This window comes from Lepidochelys kempii, chromosome 16 (assembly GCF_965140265.1).
Source record: "Lepidochelys kempii isolate rLepKem1 chromosome 16, rLepKem1.hap2, whole genome shotgun sequence".
Classification (NCBI taxonomy): Eukaryota; Metazoa; Chordata; order Testudines; family Cheloniidae; genus Lepidochelys; species Lepidochelys kempii.
Genome location: NC_133271.1, coordinates 5,982,146 through 6,008,886, shown reverse-complemented (window position 1 = coordinate 6,008,886; position 26,741 = coordinate 5,982,146). Strand labels below are relative to the sequence as shown.

Here is a 26,741-nt window from a genome sequence, read left to right as displayed (position 1 = left end):
GAGGAATTTTAATTCGTACCCACTCTCGCTTTAATTCTCCTGTGTGGCCCATCAAGAAACCAAATGGCAAATGGAGACTCACTATAGACTATAGGAAGCTAAACAGTAACACTGGACCATTAACTGCAGCAGTCCCTAGCATAACAGATATTGTAAACACCATACAAACCTGGGATAAACCCTGGCTAGCAGTATTAGATGTAAAGGACATGTTCTTCATGGTCCCTTTGCAACCAGCTGACCAGGAAAGATTTGCTTTTACTTGGAAAGGTGTACAATACACTTTTACCCGAATGCCACAAGGGTTTAAACACTCACCCACTATTTGCCATGGGGCACTGGCAAAGGTCCTAGATGACCTTATACTGCCACACAATGTACAAACTGTGCAATACATTGATGACATCTTAATAGGTGGGAAAACCTCAGAAGAGGTACAGGAGGCTATGAATCAAATCAAAGGAGCACTAGAAGCCCTTAATTTAGAGTTACCAGCTGAGAAATGCCAAGGTCCCTCCCAAGAGATAAAATTCTTAGGTACTGTATGGATGGGAGGTAGGAGGTCTGTGCCTAATGACACTGTGCAAGAGCTAAATCAGGCACCCTCCCCTGAAAGTAAAGATCAATTGAGACAGATTTTGGGAACCCTGGGGTTTTGGAGAAAACATGTACCTGGCTTTGCCATTATAGCCAGACCATTGTACAATTTGTTAAAGAAAAGTGCTGCCTGGGAATGGGCTCCTGCCCATGAGGAAGCCCTCAGGCAACTGATAGGGGAGATACACACCTATCAGGCTCTGGGTCCCATACATCCTGAAGCCCCATTCCATTTGTACCTAACTGTGGGAGCCACTGGAATGTCTTATGCTCTCTGGCAAGAAAGTGACACTGCTCCCAGACGACCAATTCAGTTTGGTTCCAAGTCATGGCAAGGGTCACAGGCTAACTACACACCTTATGAGAAGGTGCTTCTGGCAGCTTACACAGCCTTGAGAGAAACTGAGGAATTAACTCAGGATAAGGACATCACAATTCACACTCCTCTTCCAATCATTAAACCTATATTGGAAGGGAAAGAGTTACCACCTGGTGTAGCACAAAAGATGACTATCCAAAGATGGGCACTTTACATACACCACAGGGTAGGGAGTGCAGACACTGCACAAAACCCCACTATGATTCAGGAATCCCTATGGAAAGTAGGAATGCCTGATGAATACCGCCTACCTCCACAGCAGTCTCCCATTAAGGATGCTGCCCCATTTGATCCTTCTAAGCCTGAGGGAGTATGGTTCACTGATGGCAGTGCCAGGCTGGTCAAAGGAAAATGGAAGGGGAAAGCTGCAGCAGTGCCTGCAGACCCCTCTGCAGCACCCCTAACTGCTGAAATTGATGGGTCAGCACAACTTGCAGAATTGGCTGCAATTAAACTGGCCTGTGAAGCAGGAGCCACCGCAGTATATACGGACTCCTATGCAGTATGGGCAGGTGCCACTCAGTGGATCACTAACTGGAAAAATAACCACTGGGAAATAGGAGGTAAACCAGTCTGGGGACTGGAATACTGGAAGTGGTTATATCAGCATGCCCTGCAACAACCCCTGTCTATAGGACATGTCTCAGCTCATCAGAAGAATAATACCCCAGCTGCACAGTTAAACAATTTAGCTGATGCAGCTGCCCAGCTCTTTACCACACAAGTAGAATGGGAACGCTTATATTCATGGTTACATGATAATTTAGGACACACAGGAAGTGATGAGTTAGTGCGGCAAGCACATATCAGGGGGTGGCCTATCACCCACAGACAGGCTAGAGACCTGGTACAAGCCTGCACTATTTGTGCTGAGACTAGAAAACATATAGTAGAAGGACAAAGGTTTGCCAGGCTAAGAGATGGAAAAACACTATGGGCAACCTGGCAGGTCGACTATGTCGGACCACTGCCCACTACAAGGCAGAGGTGGAAATACATCTTGACTGGAGTAGAAATTGTTTCAGGGATTGGTTTTGCATATCCAACCCGATTGGCAACAGGGTTGTCCACAGTTATGGGACTAAACCGCTTAACAGCAATTGTCCCAATGCCTCAAGAAATCCAATCAGATAATGGTTCGCATTTTAAGAATAAACTTGTAAGGGAATGGACCCTTAACCATGGAGTCCAATGGACCTTCCACCTTCCATATCGACCTCAATCTAATGGCATGGTTGAGCGCTGGAATGGGTTGCTAAAGAATCACTTGAAGCCTACTGATGGCACATGGGGAGACAGACTGGACGAAGTGGTGCAGAGATTAAACAGACAGACTCCTACAGGAAGTCCAATCAGCAGGGAGCTTTCCCTGTAGGGAAGAATCATCTCCCCTGCCAGAACACCACTGCACAGTTCCAAGTATGCTCCCGGAGATACTGTTGTGATTAAACACCCAGCCCTGGGAACCTTTACCTGCGTTTTGCATGCCTATAAAGAGAAAGGTGTACGGAGTGCCTTAAATGCTGATAAAAGGCTAATAACCATTACAGAGGCTTGGATCGCATCCAAGACCGGCTGACCATGTGATTTATTGCAGGAATGGTCCCATGGTTCCGAGCAACCTGCCAGCTAACCTGTCAGCAAAATGGACCATGCAGCAGACCTGTTTGATCACTAGAGACTACTATGGACTGTTGATATATTTGCCATTACTTATAATAGCAGGTGTAATTTTTGCTTTTGGTTTTAAAATAAGTTTTTTTAGCTACAACACGACCCACCAGAGATATGTTCCTGCAAGCCCTCATGATCCTTCTGTTGGCTCCAGTCACCTTGGCAATACCAGAACATCCTCTTCGGGGAGCAATCCAAACCATCGCCTCAGCTGCTGGTGCTACAAATTGCTGGATGTGCACCTTGCTGGATTCAACCAATGGACTGGGAATTGAATTTGTACAACTACATGCAGTGGCTGAGAATGGACAAACCTCATGAATGCAATGGTTAGCTCAACACTTGGGATTCTCCCTCTCCCCGTTTTTACATTCGGTTGTGAATACTGTTTTAACCATTTTAATTATTGTAATTGTTTTTTGTGTAACTTTATGTATTATGAAGCGTTTGATTCAAACTGCTCTTTCCTCCATGCAAATCAGATACCTAGAGCTAAAAAGGGATCCTAACCAATTCCGCGAACCCTCATCCTCTAATTTGGTTGTTGGGTATTTCTAGATTTCCCCAAGGAGGGCAAGAGGTGCTGGCATCACCGCCTCCTTGCAATCTGGGATGTAGTGTGGTGCATCAGGGGGTGGAATGTAGCCAGACAGCCAGCCCCCCCCCCCCTCAGACCAGCATTGCTGGAAACACAGGAGGAAGCAGGAACAGGGCACTTAACATATATTCCAGCACAGCCTTTGAAGCTGTGAAAGCACAGGTGTGCTGCTACAATGTGCCTCTGGGAACAGATACAACGATTAAGCTCACAGCAGGCAGAGGCCCTGTGACAGACATGGCTGTTAGCCCCTACTAAATAGCGTGATGCACACACACCAACATCCTAGTTGGGAAAATATTTACCCTGATAAAAGAAATGTCCAGTCGTCGACACTTATTGTTTCTCTCCTTTGCAAGTGTAAACTACTCTTGCGAAAGCTGGCGTCACCCCGACAGACCAGCCTCAATTTGGCATAAGAAAGGAGAAAGAGAATAAAGGAGTACAGAGGTATAAGTAGGGGACCTACAGCACCATGATTTTTGAGTGCTTTTCACTATCTATCTGCTGGTCAGATAAGTGACAGCCTCCCAAGGCTTCTGCAGCTAAGAGGGTCCCTACGCCTTGTCCCTTATTCGTCTTTCCGCGGAATTGAGTGACCGATCCTGGCTTGGCACCGCTGGAATCGAGAGATGCAAGGAGGGTAAGAAGCACCCACACCTGATCTCCTATCTTTAGTGTACACATATTTTGAAATAGAGCTCTATATTTTGTTTTCTTTCTTTGGGATTGTGGCTTCAGTTTTGTAACTTGTTTGTGTGTGTAACATCTCTACATTTAAATAAGTAGGCACTAGCAATTTTGTAACCACATGATTAGAATCTCGCTTAATAAATTTTGGTAACCATTTATGCATAAGCCTGACTTGTTTTCTCTGGTTTACTGTAAAGCAGCCAACACAATTAAAGAACCTCAGCCGTTTTGGCTCTAAAGCCTGGCCATTAGGTGAGAGTACTAAGAGCCTAGCGTTGAGTTGTGCCGCCTCCACGGGGCAAACTCTTGGGGCACCTGTCAGTCAATCCTGGCTGCCCGCTGCGAAGGAGCTCTGAGCTCTAGCAGTTAAAGTCACGGGTGGTTAGGACCTTGGGGCATCCGTCAGCCTAGCCCGGGCTGCCTGCCGCGAAGGGACAGTGCGTCCTAGCGGTTAAAGTCACGGATGGTATAAACGGGCATAGCTGGCACCTCACCAAACATCCTTGGCCGTCGGCTAACACCCCCTCCAGTTCCGTCTTGCTGGTGACACCAACAGAGGGGTAGGAGGGTGGGCGGTGGAATGGACGTGAACAACACATCTCGAAGAACGACAGTTACGAGAAAGTAAGTAACCAGTTTTTCTTCTTCGAGTGCTTGGTCACGTCCATTCCACATTAGGTGAATCACAAGCTTACCTCTGGAGGAGGGTAGGAGTCACGGAACAACTGCTCGGAGGACCGCTCTGCCAACTGCCGCATCCTCTCTGGCCTGCTGGTTGACCGCATAGTGGGTCGTGAAGGTGTGCACCGAAGACCAGGTGGCTGCTCTGCAGATCTCCTGGATCAGGACCTGTGCCAGGAATGCTGTGGAAGTCGCCTGCGCCGTGGTCGAGTGGGCCGTGACCGGAACACCTGTGAGCTCATAGCACGCCCGGATGCAGCTTGTAATCCAAGACTAAATCCACTGTGCCGACACCGGGAGGCCTTTTCACCTCTCGGCCACAGCCACAAACAGCTGCGCAGATTTGCGAAAGGGCTTGGTGTGCTCCAAATAGAACGCCAGCGCTCGACGCACATCCAAGGTGTGCAAGCTGTGGTGACTCGGGTCCGTATGGGGTTTCGGGAAGAACACTGGCAGACAAATATCCTGGCCCAGATGGAATTTGGGACTCCACCTTATGGAGGAACTTGGGGTGCGGCCGGAGCTGCACCTTGTCCTTGTGAATACTGTATGGGGGCTCACAGGTGAGGGCCCTCAGTTCAGACACCCTTCTGGCTGAGGTAACGGCAACCAGAAACGCCACCTTCCAGGAAAGGTGGAGGAGAGAATAGGTAGCGTGGGGCTCAAAAGGGGGTCCATGAGTTTAGAAAGGGCCAGGTTAAGGTTCCATGGAGGGACTGGGGGCGCGGGAGTATGGGAACACTCTCTCCAACCCTTTAAGGAACCGCCCCACCATTGGGTGGGAAAACACCGAGCCCCCCAAGAACCCCAGATGCAAGGCAGAGATGGCTGCCAGGTGCACTCTGAGTGAGTACGGGGCTAGCCCTTGCTGCTTGAGGTGCAGGAGGTACTTCAGGATGGCCTGCACCAGGGCCTGGCCCAGCTGCACCTGTCGGGGTTCACACCAACATGAGAACCTTTTCCACTTTGCCATATAGGCCGCCCTGGTAGAGGGCTTTCTACTGCCAAGCAGAATCTGCTGCACAGGAAGGCCACAAAGCCTCCATGCCGTCAGGTGCAGTGACTGCAGATCGGAGTGGAGAAGCCACCCACCATCCTGTGTAATGAGGTCCCAGTGTAGGGGCAGGACTACTGGGGTGTCCACCGACAGCTCTAGGAGTGATGTGTACCAGTGTTGGCGGGCCCAGGCTTGGGCGATGAGGATCACCACTGCCCTGTCCCTGCACACCTTGAGCACCAAAGAGAGCGGGGGGAAGGCATACATCAAGCCCCCTCTCCATGGGATTGCAAACGCGTCCGTGAATGAGCCCGGGCAGCGGCCCTGGAACGAGCAGAACCGTGGGCACTGGGTGTTGGCCCTGGTGGCAAACAGATCTACCCGGGGAAACCCCCAACTGCGGAAGAGCAACTGAACCACTTAGAAAATCACTGACAGGTACATGACCGGAAGTGTGATACACATGGCTGGAAATACTCGAGAACGACATCACAGTACATCGATGTTGCTGCACATGTTAAGACCAAGCAATAAGTTATGTTTTGGTGTGTTTCTGGGCAAAACACTGAGATCTGATCTTTTACTTGTGTCCTTCCACCACAAATATAGCTTTTTCCAGTTTTGGGCACATGATATGGCCTGGTCTGTAGCCCTAACAAGATCTTTCATGGTGCTTGGTTCCTCCAGAGCCCAGCTTCTTTGCATGACCTAATCTTTCCCACAGCAGATGTGTATTTGGCTGTCAAACAGCAAAGTGAAAGTGCAGTGCCTGACAGTGTTGCCGAGTTGGTTCCCCATTTTGAATTTGCAAGCTTCCTGAGTATGTTGTTCTAGGTGCTAATTTTGTCTTTTCTCTTCTCCATGTATGCTTGAAAGAAAGCGTGGTCTAGCATCACTCCAAGGTAGACAGGATTCCAGCAGTGGGCAAGCAATACCCCATTTCAGATGAGTTGTCTATTGGCTTCATGATTTGAATGATAGAAAAAGAATCACTTGCATTTTGGCTGGGTTGGTGCACAATTAGTTCTTGCTGTAATAGACTGAGAGCCCAGAGAGTGCCACTGTTAACATAGCTTCAATCTGAGAGAGATCTTTGGCTTGGGAAGCGATGCATAGGAAAAACAGGAAAAAATTTAAATACATCAGGAACAGGAAGCCTGCTAAACAGCCAGTGAGGCAACTGGATGATCGAGATGTTAAAGGAGCACTCAAGGATAAGATGACCATTGCGGAGAAACTAAATGAATTCTTTGCATCAGTCCTCACAACTGAGGATGTGAGGGAGATTCCCAAATCTGAGCCATTCTTTTTAAGGTGACAAATCTGAGGAACTGTCCCAGATTGAGGTGTCATTAGAGGAGGTTTTGGAACAAACTGATAAATTGAACAGTAATAAGTCACCAGGACCAGATGGTGTTCACCCAAGAGTTCTGAAGGAACTCAAATGTGAAATTGCAGAACTACTAACTGTAGTCTGTAACATATCATTTAAATCAGCTTCTGTACCAAATGACTGGAGGATAGCTAACGTGATGCCAATTTTTAAAAAGAGCTCCAGAGGTGATCCGGGCAATTACAGGCCAGTAAACCTGACCTCAGTACCGGGCAAATTGATTGAAACTATAGTAAACAACAAAAGAAAAAAAAATGAGCCCTGCTCATGACAGTGATCCAGCTGTTGCTTCAAAGTGAAGTTACCAAAGCCCTGGTCTACACTAGGACTTTAGGTCGAATTTAGCAGCGTTAAATCGATGTAAACCTGCACCCGTCCACACAATGAAGCCCTTTATTTCAACTTAAAGGGCTCTTAAAATCGATTTCCTTACTCCACCCCTGACAAGTGGATTAGCGCTTAAATCGACGTTGCCGGCTCGAATTTGGGGTACTGTGGACACAATTCGATGGTATTGGCCTCCGGGAGCTATCCCAGAGTGCTCCATTCTGACCGCTCTGGACAGCACTCTCAACTCAGATGCACTGGCCAGGTAGACAGGAAAAGAACCGCGAACTTTTGAATCTCATTTCCTGTTTGGCCAGCGTGGCAAGCTGCAGGTGACCATGCAGAGCTCATCAGCACAGGTGACCATGATGGAGTCCCAGAATCGCAAAAGAGCTCCAGCATGGACCGAACGGGAGGTACGGGATCTGATCGCTGTTTGAGGAGAGGAATCCGTGCTATCAGAACTCCGTTCCAGTTTTCGAAATGCCAAAACCTTTGTGAAAATCTCCCAGGGCATGAAGGACAGAGGCCATAACAGGGACCCGAAGCAGTGCCGCGTGAAACTGAAGGAGCCGAGGCAAGCCTACCAGAAAACCAGAGAGGCGAACAGCCGCTCTGGGTCAGAGCCCCAAACATGCCGCTTCTATGATGAGCTGCATGCCATTTTTGGGGGTTCAGCCACCACTACCCCAGCCGTGTTGTTTGACTCCTTCAATGGAGATGGAGGCAATACGGAAGCAGGTTTTGGGGACGAAGAAAATGATGATTCTGCGCTGGGCATCACAAAATGGGGAAGAGATGGCCAGCCCTCTGTGGAGATAGAGGTGGTTAGGGACTATTTAGAAAAGCTGGACGTGCACAAGTCCATGGGGCCGGACGAGTTGCACCCGAGAGTGCTGAAGGAATTGGCGGCTGTGATTGCAGCGCCATTGGCCATTATCTTTGAAAACTCATGGCGAACCGGGGAAGTCCCGGATGACTGGAAAAAGGCTAATGTAGTGCCAATCTTTAAAAAAGGGAAGGAGGAGGATCCTGGGAACTACAGGCCAGTCAGCCTCACTTCAGTCCCTGGAAAAATCATGGAGCAGGTCCTCAAAGAATCAATCCTGAAGCACTTGCATGAGAGGAAAATGATCAGGAACAGCCAGCATGGATTCACCAAGGGAAGGTCATGCCTGACTAATCTAATCGCCTTTTATGATGAGATTACTGGTTCTGTGGATGAAGGGAAAGCAGTGGATGTATTGTTTCTAGCAAAGCTTTGTTTGTTTTAGCAAAGCTTTTGACACGGTCTCCCACAGTATTCTTGTCAGCAAGTTAAGGAAGTATGGGCTGGATGAATGCACTATAAGGTGGGTAGAAAGCTGGCTAGATTGTCGGGCTCAACGGGTAGTGATCAATGGCTCCATGTCTAGTTGGCAGCCGGTATCAAGTGGAGTGCCCCAGGGGTCGGTCCTGGGGCCGGTTTTGTTCAATATCTTCATAAATGATCTGGAGGATGGTGTGGATTGCACTCTCAGCAAATTTGCGGATGATACTAAACTGGGAGGAGTGGTGGATACGCTGGAGGGGAGGGATAGGATACAGAAGGACCTAGACAAATTGGAGGATTGGGCCAAAAGAAATCTGATGAGGTTCAATAAGGATAAGTGCAGGGTCCTGCACTTAGGATGGAAGAACCCAATGCACAGCTACAGACTAGGGACCGAATGGCTAGGCAGCAGTTCTGCAGAAAAGGACCTAGGGGTGACAGTGGACGAGAAGCTGGATATGAGTCAGCAGTGTGCCCTTGTTGCCAAGAAGGCCAATGGCATTTTGGGATGTATAAGTAGGGGCATAGCGAGCAGATCGAGGGACGTGATCGTTCCCCTCTATTCGACATTGGTGAGGCCTCATCTGGAGTACTGTGTCCAGTTTTGGGCCCCACACTTCAAGAAGGACGTGGATAAATTGGAGAGAGTGCAGCGAAGGGCAACAAAAATGATTAGGGGTCTAGAACACATGACTTATGAGGAGAGGCTGAGGGAGCTGGGATTGTTTAGCCTGCAGAAGAGAAGAATGAGGGGGGATTTGATAGCTGCTTTCAACTACCTGAAAAGGGGTTCCAAAGAGGATGGCTCTAGACTGTTTTCAATGGTAGCAGATGACAGAACGAGGAGTAATGGTCTCAAGTTGCAGTGGGGGAGGTTTAGATTGGATATTAGGAAAAACTTTTTCCCTAAGAGGGTGGTGAAACACTGGAATACGTTACCTAGGGAGGTGGTAAAATCTCCTTCCTTAGAGGTTTTTAAGGTCAGGCTTGACAAAGCCCTGGCTGGGATGATTTAACTGGGAATTGGTCCTGCTTCGAGCAGGGGGTTGGACTAGATGACCTTCTGGGGTCCCTTCCAACCCTGATATTCTATGATGAGGAGAAGGTTGTAGATAGCTCACAGCAAGCAAGCGGAGAAACTGGTTTTCCTGACAGCCAGGAACTGTTTCTCACCCTAGACCTGGAGCCAGTACCCCCCGAACCCACCCAAGGCTGCCTCCTGGACCCAGCAGGCGGAGAAGGGACCTCTGGTGAGTGTACCTTTTAAAATACTATACATGGTTTAAAAGCAAGCACGTGAAAGGATTACTTTGCCCTGGCATTTGCGGTTCTCCTAGATGTAGTCCTAAAGCCTTTGCAAAAGGTTTCTGGGGAGGGCAGCCTTATTGCGTCCTTCATGGTAGGACACTTTACCACTCCAGGCCAGTAACACGTACTCGGGAATCATTGTAGAACAAAGCATTGCAGTGTATGTTTGCTGGCATTCAAACAACATCCGTTCTTTATCTCTGTGTTATCCTCAGGAGAGTGAGATATAATTCATGGTCACCTGGTTGAAATAGAGTGCTTTTCTTCAGGGGACACTCAGAGGAGCCCATTCCTGCTGGGCTGTTTGCCTGTGGCTAAACAGAAATGTTCCCCGCTGTTAGCCACAGGGAGGGGGGAAGGTTGAGGGGGTAGTCACGTGGTGGGAGGAGGCAAAATGCGACCTTGTAACGAAAGCACATGTGCTATGTATGTAATGTTAACAGCAAGGTTTACCCTGAGAGTGTAGCCACTGTTTTATAAAATGTGTCTTTTTAAATACCGCTGTCCCTTTTTTTTTTCCTCCACCAGCTGCATGTGTTTCAATGATCACAGGATCTTCTCCTTCCCAGAGGCTAGTGAAGCTTAGAAAGAAAAAAAAACGCACTCGCGATGAAATGTTCTCCAAGCTCATGCTGTCCTCCCACACTGACAGAGCACAGAGGAATGCGTGGAGGCAAATAATGTCAGAGTGCAGGAAAGCACAAAATGACCGGGAGGAGAGGTGGCGGGCTGAAGAGAGGACTGAAGCTCAAATGTGGCGGCAGCGTGATGAGAGGAGGCAGGATTCAATGCTGAGGCTGCTGCAGGACCAAACCAGTATGCTCCAGTGTATGGTTGAGCTGCAGCAAAGGCAGCTGGAGCACAGACTGCCACTGCTGCCCCTCTAACCAACCGCCCTCCTCCCCAAGTTCCATAGCCTCCACACCCAGATGCCCAAGAACGCAGTGGGGGGGCCTGGTGTAACCAACCGCCCTGGTGTCTGGCTGCGCGTAACCAGCAGCTAGGCGATTTGCCTCAACCTCCCACCCCGCCATAAACGTCTCCCCCTTACTCTCACAGATATTGTGGAGCACACAGCAAGCAGTAACAGTGGGAATATTCGTTTCGCTGAGGTCTAAGTGAGTCAGTAAACTGCGCCAGCGCGCCTTTAAACGTCCAAATGCACATTCTACCACCATTCTGCACTTGCTCAGCCTGTAGTTGAACAGCTCCTGACTACTGTCCAGGCTGCCTGTGTACGGCTTCATGAGCCATGGCATTAAGGGGTAGGCTGGGTCCCCAAGGATACATATAGGCATTTCAACATCCCCAACAGTTATTTTCTAGTCTGGGAATAAAGTCCCTTCCTGCAGCTTTTGAAACAGACCAGAGTTCCTGAAGATGCGAGCATCATGCACCTTTCCCGGCCATCCCACGTTGATGTTGGTGAAACGTCCCTTGTGATCCACCAGAGCTTGCAGCACTATCGAAAAGTACCCCTTGCGGTTTATGTACTCGGCGGCTTGGTGCTCCGGTGCCAAGATAGGGATATGGGTTCCGTCTCCGGCCCCACCACAGTTAGGGAATCCCATTGCAGCAAAGCCATCCACTATGACCTGCACATTTCCCAGGGTCACTACCCTTGATATCAGCAGATCTTTGATTGCGTGGGCTACTTGCATCACAGCAGCCCCCACAGTAGATTTCCCACTCCAATTTGATTCCCAACTGACCGGTAGCTGTCTGGCGTTGCAAGCTTCCACAGGGCTATCGCCACTCGCTTCTCAACTGTGAGGGCTGCTCTCACCTTGGTATTCATGTGCTTCAGGGCAGGGGAAAGCAAGTCACAAAGTTCCATGAAAGTGCCCTTACGCATGCGAAAGTTTCGCAGCCACTGGGTATCGTCCCAGACCTGCAACACTATGTGGTCCCACCAGTCTGTGCTTGTTTCCCCGAGCCCAGAATCGGCGTTCCACAGCATGAACCTGCCCCATTAGCACCATGATGCATGCATTGGCAGGGCCCATGCTTTCAGAGAAATCTGTGTCCATGTCCTGATCACTCACGTGACCGCGCTGACGTCGCCTCCTCACCTGGTATCGCTTTGCCAGGTTCTGGTGCTGCATATACTGCTGGATAATGCGTGTGGTGTTTAATGTGCTCCTAATTGCCAAAGTGAGCTGAGCAGCCTCCATGCTTGCCTTGGTATGGCGTCCGCACAGAAAAAAGGCGCGGAACGATTGTCTGCCGTTGCTCTGACGGAGGGAGGGGCGACTGACGACACGGCTTACAGGGTTGGCTTCAGGGAGCTAAAATCAACAAAGGGGGTGCCTGTACATCAAGGAGTATTTCAGGCAGGACTGCACGGAGGGTTCCAATAAGAAATGGTGCACCTAAGTTATTGTCCTTATTGGAACAAGAAGGTTAGCCTGGCCTCTGATTGATACATGGCTAGATTTACCTCGTTGCACCTTCTCTGTGAGTGACTGCAGTGTGATCTAGAAGAATGAGTCCCCTAGACAGGGGAGGGGGGGAAGCAAATGAGTACAAAACAAATCTGGTCTATTTCTTGTTTTGATCCACTCCATCTATCTTTTACATCTTTGGCTGGCAGCAGACGGTGCAGAAGGACTGCATGCCATCCACATCTCATGGCTGCTCAGCAGAAGATGGTACAGTACGACTGCTAGCAGTCCATATCGCCTGCCCGCTCACCATAAGACGGTTCAATAGGACTGACTGCAGGACTAAAGAGAATGACCTGGTCAAGTCACTCCAAATTTAGTCCCTGCACCCATGTCTGCCCAGGCACTCCCAGCCGACGCGGCCAGGAGCACCTCGGACATGACGATGACGGCTACCAGTCGTACTGTACCGTCTGCTGCCACAAGGCAAGGGGTTGCTGCTACTGTCTGCCAGCACCCAGGAGACATAGAGTGACGGTTACCTGAGCGGGCTCCATGCTTGCCGTGGTATGGCGTCTGCACAGGTAACTCAGGAAAAAAGGCGCGAAATGATTGTCTGCCCTTACTTTCACGGAGGGAGGGAGGGAACGGGGGCCTGACGATATGTACCCAGAACCACCCGCGACAATGTTTTAGCCCCATCAGGCATTGGGATCTCAACCCAGAATTCCAATGGGCAGCGGAGACTGCGGGAACTGTGGGATAGCTACCCACAGTGCAACGCTCCGGAAGTCGACTCTAGCCTTGGTACTGTGGAAGCGCTCCGCCGAGTTAATGCACTTAGAGCATTTTCTGTGGGGACACACACACTCGAATATATAAAACCGATTTCTAAAAAACCGACTTCTATAAATTCGACCTTATTCCGTAGTGTAGACATACCCAAAGAAAACACAAGGTGGCACACAACAGACTTATTCAGCTTATGTAGTTTATCCTCTAGACCAGTGGTCTCCAAAGTTTTTGGATCACGCACTCCCACGGTGCCGCCGAAGAAAGAAGAGCGGAAGACCTGTTGCCGAAGGTCACCTCTACGAACTGTGTGAGCATCTTATCTTAAACCTGCTATCACCACTCCTTGAAAAGCACATAATCCCAGAGCAAGATTGGTGCCTGACTTGCCAAGGCAGAATCCATCAAGTGCTGCTGAACATCATTCAATACATCAAAGATAGATTTGAAAAGGGTACAATAACAGGTACAGCGTTTTGTCGATCTATCAGCTGCATGACACAGTGAATCACTGAAGGCTTCTCACTAAAATATTCAACATGATAGAAGATCACCACCCCATACAGCTGATACAATCACTATTAGAGAACTGATGTTTTTACATCCAACTATGCAGGAGGTGGAGCTGATGAAATGGCTTACCACAAAGGAGTGCACTCTCGCCAATACTATTCAGTATCTACACAAAAGATCAACACGAGGTTTTCTCTGTGCTAACATAAGAATGGCCATACTGGGTCAGGCCAAAGGTCCATCTACTCCAGTATCCTGTCTTCTGGCAGTTGCCAATGCCAGGTGCCCCAGAGAGACTGAACAGATCACGAAATCAAGTGATCCATCCCTGACACCCATTCCCACCTTCTAGCAAACAGAGGCTAGGGATACCATCCCTGCCCATCCTGGCTAATAGACACTGATGGACCTATCCTCCATGAATTTATCTGAAGTTCTTTTTTGAACCCTGTTATAGTCTTGGCCTTTACAACATCCTCTGGCTCATTTTTTTTGTCCTTGGTCACATCCAGTACATCAACACAAACAGACAAAACTTGATTACTTAGTGCGGTTTGGACCCATGTGCACTTCAAAAGGGACACTTTCAGTTTTCTTGATCCCATAGCTTTTACCCACCACATGGGCTGGGGGGGCAGGGGGGGAATCAACTAGGATGTGCCTATTTAAAAGGCTTCACCAAACATTGCTACCCCTTGCGGCGGATATGCGGATTGACTCTTTAGAGACAATGACACCTATGCACCCACAGCATCTATACCGTGGAAGTAGAAAGGTGAAAGGAAGTCAACTCAGTGCTATACAACAGCAGAGATACATTAATAGTAACTTAACCCTGGCATCAATTGCAATACGTGACAGCATCTCGTAATGAACAGTGTTAGTCATGCCAATTTCAGTTCACTGTCAGCTTTAAGCTCAAATGACCTTGTAGAAATTCAGGCACCTACCGAATTCAAGTTACCAGCACAATGCGTCACCATCTGCCAAGGGTCAACTGCACTGTGCTACCTCTGTTTATTTTAACAAGTCGGCAGGGAAAGGACAATACATCAAGAGTTCACTTTTAACTAAACGGGTTAGTGGAAACGTGCCAAGCGTGATAATCCCACAGCAAGAGCCACATCGGTGAGCAGTACTGACCAGTTCAGTTTTCCCACCTTACAAATGCATGTGTTCGCATGCAGGGGAAGTTAGGAACTACATACAGCAAAAAATAGCTATTCTTGAAATAATTTTATTATAAAATGGTTTGGAATGGAGAAAAATCTGACTGGCTGAGAGTCCTTGCCGTGCAAAACTGGTCATATTTATCTGACCGAGAACTCACGGTAAATTACTCCAGCTCCTGACGCTGTACAGAGAGTAAGCAGCTCCTGAGTGCATGTTACCAGAGACCAGCCTGAGGGGTTCCATGCAGAAGTTCCAGAGAAGTTTGTGTCCCTAGGATTGAAGGTGCTGTGGCTCTTCCTGTACCACCACATTGACCACTGATGCAACAAGAGATTTAGCGCCAGGGATCTCAGTGTCACAGCTAGAGCACAGCGAAAGGCCAGACAAATCCTAAAATATTGCTACACTTTTGTTAGTGGGGAAGAAGCACTCAGGCATGGGCTGCCATAATGTTTGCACTTTGGGATCGGTAGCTCAGCATCTCTAACAAGCAGCAATTAGGGACATTTTCAAAACCCTGATTTAAAAGAAAGAACACTTTCCCAAAGCAAAGGGTGCTGGGCTAAATCCAGCTTGCTGCACACATCTAGTCAAACCCCCTGCTCAAAGCAGGACCAACCCCAACTAAATCATCCCAGCCAGGGCTTTATCAAGCCGGGCTTTAAAAACCTCCAAGGAAGGAGATTCCACCACTTCCCTAGGGAACCCATTCCAGTGCTTCACCACCTTCCCAGTGAAATAGTGTTTCCTAATATCCAACCTAGACCTCTCCCACTGCAACTTGAGATCACTGCTCCTTGTTCTGTCATCAGTCACCACTGAGAACAGCAGAGCTCCATCCTCTTTGGAACCCCCTTCAGGTAGTTGAAAGCTGCTATCAAATTCCCCCTTCACTCTTCTCTTCTGCAGACTAAACAAGCTCAGCTCCCTCAGCCTCTCCTCATAAGTCATGTTCCCCAGCCCCTAATCATTTTCATTGCCCTCCACTGGACTCTAATTTGTCCACATCCCTTCTGTAGTGGGGGCCCCAAAACTGGACGCAATACTTCAGATGTGGCCTCACTAGTGCCAAATAGAGGGAAATAATCACTTCCCTCGAGCTGCTGGCAATGCTCCTACTAATACAGCCCAATATGCCATTAGCCATCTTGGCAAGAAGGGCACATTGCTGACTCATATCCAGCTTCTCATCCATTGTAATCCCCAGGTCCTTTTCTGCAGAACTGCTGCTTAGCCAGTCGGTCCCCAGTCTGTAGCGGTGCATGGGATTCTTCCATCCTAAGTGCAGAACTCTGCACTTGTCCTTGTTGAACCTCCTCAGATTTCTTTTGGCCCAATCCTCCAATTTGTCTAGGTCCCTCTGGACCCTATCCCCACCCTCCAGTGTATCTACCTCTCCCCACAGCTTAGTGTCATCTGTAAACTTGCTGAGGGTGCAATCCATCCCATCATCCAGATCATTAATAAAGATGTTGAACAAAACCGACCCCAAGAACAACCCCTAGGGTACTCCACTTGGTACCAGCTGCCAACTAGACATTGAGCCATTGATCACTACCCATTGAGCCATAACTTGCATAACTGGAGTACTGTCATGGATGGATATAAACTGTTTAGGAAGGGCAGGCAGGGCAGAAAAAGGTAGTTCCCAGGATCCTCCTTCTTCCCTTTTTTAAAGATGGGCACTACATTAGCCTTTTTCTAGTCATCCGGGAACCTGAAAGCCAACCTGTGTTCTGTCTGGCTTGTACATTACTACAATAAATACCCTGCAGTTGGAAGTTATTGAACACAACTGTTGATACACCCAGATTTGAACAGAATCCGATTTATTCCTCCAGAGCGGTACTGGTTCTACAAGGCTAACCGGAGTAGAAACTCACTCAAAGCAGGAAACTAAGTGGATATGATACTGAACACACAGGAAACATACTCTGAAATATGACCACATTTTAATAAGCTTCTAGAACTATTGAAGAGATCAACAGAAAATACCTTAATGTCTCAGAGACAAAATGAGCGCTAACGCGATTAGCCAGAAGACGACAGCCAAAAGAATGGGAACGGTTTCCTTGCTGAAGCACGAGAGTGCACTGTGAGCACTCCCTTCCACCAGGGACTCCTCCATCACCCTTGCACCACGTGCCTCATTCGCGCTCTGCCATTTCATCTGATCCAGCTCCCTTCAATTTCTCCCCCTCCCATAGGTCACATGTCTGAAGGGAATCCAAAGAACAAGCTTTGCATTGGAGAATCTCCTATTTTACATAAGAAATGAAGTATCCAAACAAATACTAAATGATATCCATTGGACCTCCCCTGGTTGATGTAAAGTGCAGTGCTGCCCAACAGACAAGAGCTACGTAGATTTCAGCAAAAAGATTAGAAAGGAGGGCTCAATGACATACATTTCGTAGTTTTGGTCCTCTGTCTCCTGCTGCACTGAGAGCTCTTCCAACGTAGCGTCAATATCGAGCTGATTCGTCTCCAGCTGCCGTAGCAACGTCTCCCTCTGAAGAAAGGAAAATAAAACAGAAGTCTGAGCAGGAACAGTCACTGTACTAGATATCTGGGAGCTTGCCAGTACTGCGAGGTCTTGTATCCGCACTAATGTCACCATTCCACCCATCATAATGAATTAAACAGCAGCTACGGCCCCCAACAAGGTGTTCAACTTAAATAAAGGAATACAATGGAAAGCAGAGGGGCCGAAACAAGGTATTCATTCTGAAAGTCAGCATCCTCTGTTGTAAGGATGAGTGTGTGTCACAAACATGCTGTGTGCAGGAAAGTGTAATATGCTACAGAGCAATAATAAAAATTTCAACTAAACGATTGCTTATGTCCCTTTATGAGAAGAATATACAAAATGATGCACATCAGCGACATCACTACTTTGCACCAACACTGTTTGTAGATTCTCTGGATACAAGAACTCTCCATTATCACCAAGAGGCAGGGTTCAGCTGGTGCAGTGAGCGGGTCGCGCATTTGCTTTCTAATGGGACTTAATTCAGTCATCCAGCTGGATGAATATAAAAGAACGATGCTCCTATTAGTGTACAGACGCACTGAAGATACTGACACCAAGGAATTCATTTGCCTTTACAGCAGACATAACGGCTGCTTAAGAGAAGGCTCATTTCTAAGCCATCCCAACACCTGAACTTTCTTCTTTATAATCAGGGCCCTACGTATTCTGCAGCCAAGCAATTTGCCACAGAACTATGATTTGGAATCAAAGCTCGGATTTTAGAAAGCTATGTTTCTAGTCAACATGGTTGTGACAATAACCCTGTAAACATGAATTGAATGTAAACCAGTGTGGCCAACCCTTGAAATTCTAATCAGGAGAGTCACAATATTTGATGTTGTATTTACAATCGTCCTCCCGCCCCCATTGCTGGAATCAAATTATTTGAGAATTTCAGCTTTATTAATTATTATTATTAAATGAAAGTGTCTAGTCCTCAGGACTGCAGAGACGAGATTGAAACTATGACCTCAAGAACCAGAGGGCAAAGAAAAAAAACCCCAACATTATTTAAAATTTAAATTTTATTTGTATTTAAAATTCTTATGATTTTTAAGCCACTCATGAATTCCGGAGCTTGGTTCACATGTTTCCAACACTTGGGGTTGGCAATATGCTAAACCAAGGCAGTGTTGTCTTCCTGAACATGGACAGCCTGAGGCTGTGTCTAAACTAGCAAGCTTACAGCAGCACAGCTGAATGGATGCAGCTGCACTGCTGTGAGACTGCTCGTGCAGCCTCTCTGTGCCAACAGGAGAGAGTTCTCCTGTTGACATAATAAAACCACCTCCAGGAGCAGCAGTAGCTATGTCAGCGGGAGAAGCTCTCACAGACACAGCCTATGCACTCTACCACTTATGCCGGAGAAACTTATGTCGCTCGGGGGGGGGGGGGTGTTTTTTCACACCCGAGCGACATAGTTATACCAACAAAAGTTTCAGAGTAACAGCCGTGTTAGTCTGTATTCGCAAAAAGAAAAGGAGGACTTGTGGCACCTTAGAGACTAACCAATTTATTTGAGCATAAGCTTTCGTGAGCTGTAGCTCACGAAAGCTTATGCTCAAATAAATTGGTTAGTCTCTAAGGTGCCACAAGTCCTCCTTTTCTTACCAAAAGTGGTAGTGTAGATATGGCCTGAGACAATGGCTCGGAGGTGTGAACAGTCCCACTTAACTCAGCGGTTTCTTAGCTCTGAAACAGAAAGACAACACTTTAAAATGTCACATTAACTATTTCACTGCTGACTTCTAAGAAGAAACATCTTGCTAATGTGCTTGATGAATAATCCCAGACTGCCTCTGCAGGTGTTAAAGTCTCAACTGTCCCATACCCAGATGCTAAAACCTTCAGCTTCTGACTCCATACCATATGGGAAAATTCACTACCACCAGCCTGCTCGCCTTTCCTCACAAAAAAAAGTCAACTAAAAGCACACCACACTGGGCTAGGTTTTGATAGTGACTGAACAAACGTGGGCTCCATCCATAGCTTTTTGATGTAGGCCTCTTGGGGAGTCTCACGCAACAAGCTACACAGATTTATGACAACATTAAGAGCCAGGACATTCCATGTCTGGAGTGGCACCATCCACGTCTCCCACAGGCTAGGGACCAAGAGGTGCAGGAAGTGGCCATCTGTGCCTGAGCACAAACATGTCCCGATTATTACTTTTACCATGGCAGTACCCCTTTCCATGAGGGCCCACTTGTGCCAGGGACTGTAGATATACAATTCCTACCCCAACGAGCTTACAGTCAACTTGAAGCATGAGAAAAGGGGGAGGGAGAAAGATGTCCCAAGTTTGACCCTGAACTGTGAAGTCTTTTTTTAATAATTCCCTAACCCTCAATGTTCCTTCAAGTTGTCTGCTATGAGAACGAACTTGGTTTATTTTTAGTAATCCATGGGCTATATTTTTACTTCATGTATTAGAACTGGGGTGAGGAATGTTGCATCATTCAGTGCAGGGAAATCTCTAATAGCCTCAAATGCAAGTGAGAAAAACTAGCGTGTAGTCCACAGACCAAAATCCTAGTGAGAAGGCAAACATTTTTTGAACAGAGTGATATTTGGTCAGCCAACACACATGCTGTTGTTGCACACAGACACATACTAAACCATGTTGTTGACTTTTGGAGCTAACAGTCAGTCATGTGTAGACTTAAAAAAAAAAAAAAAAAAAAAAAAATCAATCAAACTCAGTGTTCTACAGAACAAGCCAAGCAACTAGTCCACCCTAGAATTTTTCAATCTAAACCTCAAACTTATTTTAACACTAAATTACTCATTAGAACTGAGTTAACTGAGCTCTAGATAATGCTTTGACTGAATGCCACCTTCAGTGCTCCAGTGGAAAAGGCAATTAGATGAACTGTCTATGCACAGAATAGTCTCTTTACATGGACTGTTCTGAAGGGATGGCTGAACCTCTGACAGTCACACACCAACGGTGCCCAGGAAAGGCCTGTCAGGAATACCTGGTGGACTGAACTGCTTTCTGGAGTTAATCAGTCCAGCTCATGGCAGGCAGCTGATAAATAAGTGAGGAGACTGGGCTGCTGGAGGGGACTTGCAACAAGAGAGCGGAGGATGAAACTCATACTCTGAATATAAAGTAAGATTCATGAGTAAGATGAAGACAGGGAAGCGTAATTTAAAACTAAGCCACACCACCACACACCAGACAGGAAGGAGAACACTGGCCCTGTGAGAGAGCAACCTGGGATCTCAGATACAATTAACTAACCCACTAAGAGCTGTAAGATGTTATGTTTCGGTACATGAAGAGACCAGTCACTATCAGGCAGAATGGCTGACTAAACTGTATTTGCCTTTTGCCCCAGAGAGATTTCCTCTCCTTTACCCTTACTTTGTAAGGTAGAGAAAGGGCAGTTAGTTTTTTGTTTTTTCTGGAGACTGAGTCACTATGAAAGCAAGAACAGCATCACTGTGGGCTAGGTCTAGTGCATTCATCACACACTGTTCTCCAACATGTTGCACTTCCTCTCTGTAGTGAGCCCCAAAGGGTCCACTCCTACTCCCACTGAATCCAATAGCAAGATTCTCATTAGTACAGCAGGAGAAGGCAGAGGCCTGGAGTGACTGAGCCACATAAGTTAGTGGTTTGTTTCCCAAGAGACCTGGTTACAAATACAGGTGACACAGGAAACACTCATTCTGTGGTTTCTGAGCTTTGGGACAGGAAGCGCTGCATTCAAAACCCTGCATATGTTTGTGAGAGGTGGCTGGAAAGCATGTCAATGGCCTGACAGATTCTGACAAGCACGGAGAAACAAATTCTGGGCCGAGGGAAGTGAAATTCCAAGTACCTTTGTAAGTGGCATCAACTGGAGTCGGTCCATTTTAGCCTTTTAATGATAGGGAGAGGTCAAAGCTCATCAGCTGCAGGCTTTTAGTGCAGGAGGCAAACATATCTGCATGCATTTTTATCTAACAATGATGTCAGTGTGTATGCCAATCAAAGTCCTGCCTCTGGCCCTTGTGCTTAGTTGTGTCCCACTGTCGCAGTAAAACATAATTTATTTTTATACTACAAATTACATCACATATTATACAAGGTAGAAAGTTCAATATTTCATTTCACTTTAAGTTAAAATACTACTCAAAGATCTAAATTCAAACATCTTTCTTAATCATGCTTGCTTCATGGGTGTAGGAATATTAGCAGAAGCCTGTACTAGATAAGCTAATGGTCCTTGAGGCATTTCTGCAGGTTTTTTGTGTTGCACATTCATGTCTTCTAGAACCTGCTGCCAGTGACGCAGTTTACCCAAATGCTTCTGAATTAGTGACAGAGCAGGCTCCTGGTTGAATCCTCTCCCACCCTCAATGTGAACCTAACAGCTCAAGCAAAGAGTCTAGAGTAACTGGTTAAACAGTAACCTCTTCACACATTAACTCTGGATTTGCATTTCAGGTATTGCTGCAGCCAGCTGCACCCAGCACCACAGTCCATGAACTGTACTGGATGGCATCTCTAGTGAACAGAAGAGACTTGGAATGCAAGTAGGTCATCTCAAGCACATCACCCATCTGAGCAATGGCCACTCAATCTTAGCACCACAGGGACTCTAACTAAATCACATTCTTTGCGTTTCCATGTAAACAGACATTAATTACCTCTTATTTTATTATACTGCATTGTTTAAAGATTATTAAGCAGCCTTATTTGCTTCAATTCTCAGTTACATAAATCATGTACATCAAGTTTGTTTTTTCTCAGCATATATAAATGAAAGGTCCCTTAAGATTCCCCTCTCACTAAAGGTGCTAAAGCACAGACAAAGCTATGAAAAACTTGAGCACTTTCTGGTAATGCCTCCATTTAAGACAATCATTCCACATATTGACAGGAGAGAGAATCATTATGAACTGTGATCAGAAGCCCAGTGAGTCTGGCAGAAAGCCTGAGCTGGCTCTCCCTGGGTAGATATGGAACAAGGGGAGACCTGTAAGAGTGCATTCCAGCAGTAATATGGGAACAGATTATTCTGCGTGGTTTTTGGCAGGATGGCACTTTATTGTAGAAACCGAGGCTGCAAACCCCAAATATCTGTACCACCAGACTGTAGCTGTAGGGATTTCGACATTCTCTACTGAGTGCAGAGATGAGTGCAAGTGTCAGATTTATACAGTTTCTCCTTGGAGAATTTACTATCTAGCTGGATTTCACTGTGTTTTTATACCAAGGTCTCTCTTTCTTTGCTGTGTTTGCTTTACGGAGTACTGAATGGATGACAGACATTAACTGAGCTTTAACCAGTCTGGACTAGCATTTGAGCTATGTTTGTTCTTCTAGATACACACACACACGTACACAAAATGTATTCTTTAAAGTTAATTTAGTGCTGATGAAAGACACTAGAGTGTGATCTGAAGTCCTCTGACCATGGAGAGGGTACAGCCATGGCAGTGCCACCAGACCACACGTGTCCCCGCACTATGCCAGCAGGACCACAGCCCCTGTGGGGTACAAGGTATTTCAGCCACCATGGCCCATTCAGTCCTTGCCTCTCTGATGAGGCTGCCAACAAGGGGGAGAGATTTCCAAGATGCAGGTACCTGTCCAAAGGAACCAGACAGACCGCTGAACAACCATGTCAGAGTCAAGATCTGTGGCTGCCACCAAAGGGGGCTTAATTTCAATTGAAAATCAGGACACACAACTTTTCACACATCCCATAAGCCATTCAGTTCACTGATGGATATTTTCTTAATGGAGTTTTAATTAATTGGCCACATTTAAGAAAAGTTTGTATATTAACAAAAATACACGTGTGTAACAGTTTAGATACCATTTTGACTTGTTGGCCTATTAACACTGCAATGTACAGATTTATTCCTGCACATCCTGTACATTGCACGGTACAGACCCTTGGAACCTTTATACATTGATAAGGGTATGCTTAGGTAGGTAATGAAGAGCACGCACTTCACCAGCAGTGACACATTGCAGTTATGGGAAACAAAATGCTCAGTCACTTTTGTTAACAACACTCTCCTGAAAGCAATAATCTGTCCAGGCTCCTTTAACAACTGAAAAGCAGGTCATCAGAGGAAAAGGATCCCCACATGAGTTCCTGTGGAAAGGGTAGTTCTCCCCACCCACTCTGCACCATGTAAATCCCGGACTCTTACCTGCAGCTGCAAGAATGGGATGTTGAAGAATTTGTGCAGGTACTTGAGGCCAAAACTGTTCTTCATGGAAGATTCAGCATAGCGAAAATAAGATGAGCCAGGAGGTCTGTTCCAAATCAGATGAGCAGAGGAAAGAAAATTACACAGAGACCAACTGACTACATACAAAGCAGAGGCACGTGCTGACTCCTATACCGTGAGCAATCCTCATCTCTCAGGAAAATCTTCAACCCCAAGACTTGGGCTGACAGTTCACCCTGCTAGGGGGCTCATTATTTTGTTTACAGCTCATAAGGAGCCAAATTAACTCTTTACCCCTTTAGAAGGCTGGTGAGGAAAGGCTTAAGTGCAGCTGTTGTGTTATTGTGTCATGCAACCGACAGTCCGAACTGCTCTGCTGGGACGCTGGGCCAATGGCTTACTGAACCAAGTATTTCACAGCTGTACAAGTGCATTTCTTACAGTGCATTTTTATTTCTAATACCATAAACAGACCTAAATGAAGCTATTAAAAACCTCGGCACTGGGCATGAAAGTTACATTAGTTTACCTTGGATAACGGTGTGTATAATATGAATAGATGTGGCTATAAAAGAACTAGTACAAAGCCACTCTTTGTGATGGATTCCATTTCTACATGTCTGATGTAGGCATAAGTGAGTGAGAGACTTTACAAGAAAACCTGTTACACAAAAAAGCTTTTGTAAAAACCCTCAGAAGGAGAAAGGCAGGATGAGGTGGATTGATTGATTGCTGCCGAACAAGGGCAGTATCTATAATGAAAAAAAAGGAGTACTTGTGGCACCTTAGGTACTGCTTTTCTTTTTACGGATACAGACTAACACGGCTGCTACTCTGAAACCTATAACGAAAGAGAGCCTCGTGGCCAGATTCCAAGAAATGCCAGAGTAGAGGCTTGGCAGGCAGTTGGGAGAACACAGCCTGGAAGTGATCAGGATCTGTAGTCTTGCAATGGGGATGCTCGATCTCTAGGGTGTGGGAGAGAGGGAGAAAAAGCTAGTGGCACTATGCTGGTTTCAGAGCATGGATGCTCATAGAACAGTTGTGTAGGGGGAAGTAATATGCAAAATCTTTCAGCAAGAAAAAAAACAAAAAAACAAAACAGCCCAAAAGGAAGGACTGAAGTACAATTCCATTTGGATAGAGCAGTTCTGAAAGGCCTGCACCACAGGGACTCTCACTGCTATTCACTGACTCTGTGAACTGAGAATCACCCCCCCCCAGTGCAGGCCTTTTAGGTTCGGTAGGAACACCACAGAGTGAGAAGAAAGCCCAGTATAAAGGGACAATATACAGGGATATCAAACCCAACAGGATGAGAAGGGGTTTGGATGATCAGGGAAGGGAGCAATTCAATGGCTCACACGTCTGGAAGATAACAGCAATGCTGTTAACTGGGGCTGGATTGCATGGAAAAGAAGGGGAGGCGTGCTGCTCTCCCAGAAAGCCAGTATGGTGCCAGCCCTGTTTACCTGTTCAGATTATCAATGAACTCCCGCATGTCATCTGGCAGAATGACCCTGTGCTCTCCCATATCACGGTAATTCCCAAGCACACACACTGGAACATGGGTGGGCACTTTAGGAAGCTCCCTCAATATGTAGTTAAATGTCCTTTACCAAATAAAAGGCGAAACAAATAATTAGTGTGAGCACACTTGATGGGTTAGTTGAACTCTCAGCAATATTACATTTACAGCTTACATGCACACAATGGAAACTAGCATACATAGTCAGAAAAGTTGCAAAGCAAACAGAAAAATTCAAAGTACAAATCTCACATGTGAGTTTCCTCTGAGGCCCACCTACAGACAACACAGACACATTCTGAGTTAATATTGTTATTTCACAGAGAACAGCTCAACTACCTCAGTCCTGTACCTTGAGCAGGGACCCATATAAAATAGTCTAGAAGGCTACACTCTGCACTGTTGTGTGAGGATAGGGAGAATATTCTCCTCACCCCAGCTGGTGATTGGGATTATGCCCTTTTTGCTCTTGTTGTCATCAAAGATAGTGTAAGTTACTCCTGGGGGAATTCCGTGCCACTGTGCACAGGAAGGAAACATGTCCCCACTGCAGATTTCTTTGCTTCCCTGCAGAAAGTGACAGGGAAGTTGTGCCAGGGTAGGGGTGGGGCTGGGAATGCCCAGGGATGTAGTTTGGAGGGGTGTTGCCCCCAAAACAGAGGCAAGGTGTGGGCGGGGGGCACACGGAGTCATGTGCCACTGCCCCCCCCTCAAATTCTGTGGGCGCAGAGGTGCCTGGATGCTGCCTCGAGTCCCCATGCCAGTTGTGCTTGCCTTCTGTGTGCTGGGATCCACCCTGTCCAATAGTGAGCGCCCTGGTGGGGCAGGTCGAGGGGGGTGGGGGTGGGCGTGGTAAGGCTGGAGGGAAAAGGCAATGGGAAAGGAAGGGGGTTGAGATATGGGAGAAGGTGGGGAAAGGGGAGGTTGTGGGGTGGGGGGATGGGATGGTGGGGCGGGAGTCCAGCATGCGGCATCCCCTCTGCAGCAGCTGCAGTGCAGTTGGGGCTCCCCCATTAAGGAGGCACATCGAACCCCCACCCAATGAACCCCCACTGCCCCTGCACCACCCCGATAAGCCCCCCAGACACCGACCCCACTGAGCCCCAACCAGCTGCACCTGCACCCCCACCCGACCTCCCTCACATCCAGACCCCCATGCTGAGCCCCAACCCCCTTCACCTGGACTGCCCTGCACAGTCCCATTGCCCCTGCACCTGGAACCCCCCAATGAGCCCCTGTACATTCAGATCCCCCATGGAGCTGCCCACACCCAGACTGCCCCACACAGAACCCTCTTCCCCACACTAAGCCCCTCTACACTTGGATCCTGCTAGGCTGAGCCTGCATGCCCTGATGCAGAGGGGCAGGACCCCAGGGTGTTTCTGGGGCAGGCTTGGCCCTTACACAGTCTCATAGTCAGGTGCAGCTTCACTGCGGAGTCCCTGTTCAGGGGTGGGGGGGCTGTAGGATGATCTTCCACCTCAGTGCAACCAATGGCCTGTGCTCCTCACTGCTAGGCTGAAGCCTCCACATTTATTTACTGACAAATAAAATCTGCAAAATTTTAAAATATTGTGCTCAGAATTTTTAATTTTTTGGTGCAGAACGCCCTCAGGAATAGGAAGTGCAATTCTTATACACAGAATCAGCAAGTTTGCTAAGCTATTTGCCTTTACAAT

At 47.2% G+C, this 26,741-nt stretch overlaps 1 protein-coding gene across 11 annotated transcripts in view; it reads right to left on the bottom strand.

Moving 5' to 3' along the window:
* The window catches only part of RABL6 (RAB, member RAS oncogene family like 6), a 121,766-nt gene that overhangs the window by 41,931 nt on the left and 53,094 nt on the right, over nt 1–26,741 (bottom strand). For all 11 annotated transcript variants that reach the window (XM_073314659.1, XM_073314655.1, XM_073314653.1 and 8 more), the window contains 3 exons: nt 25,007–25,147; nt 23,514–23,619; nt 17,230–17,333 (listed from right to left, as the gene is read on the bottom strand). In XM_073314659.1, the coding sequence (XP_073170760.1) occupies nt 17,230–17,333; nt 23,514–23,619; nt 25,007–25,147 (351 nt within the window). The remainder of the gene's footprint in view (nt 1–17,229; nt 17,334–23,513; nt 23,620–25,006; nt 25,148–26,741) is intronic.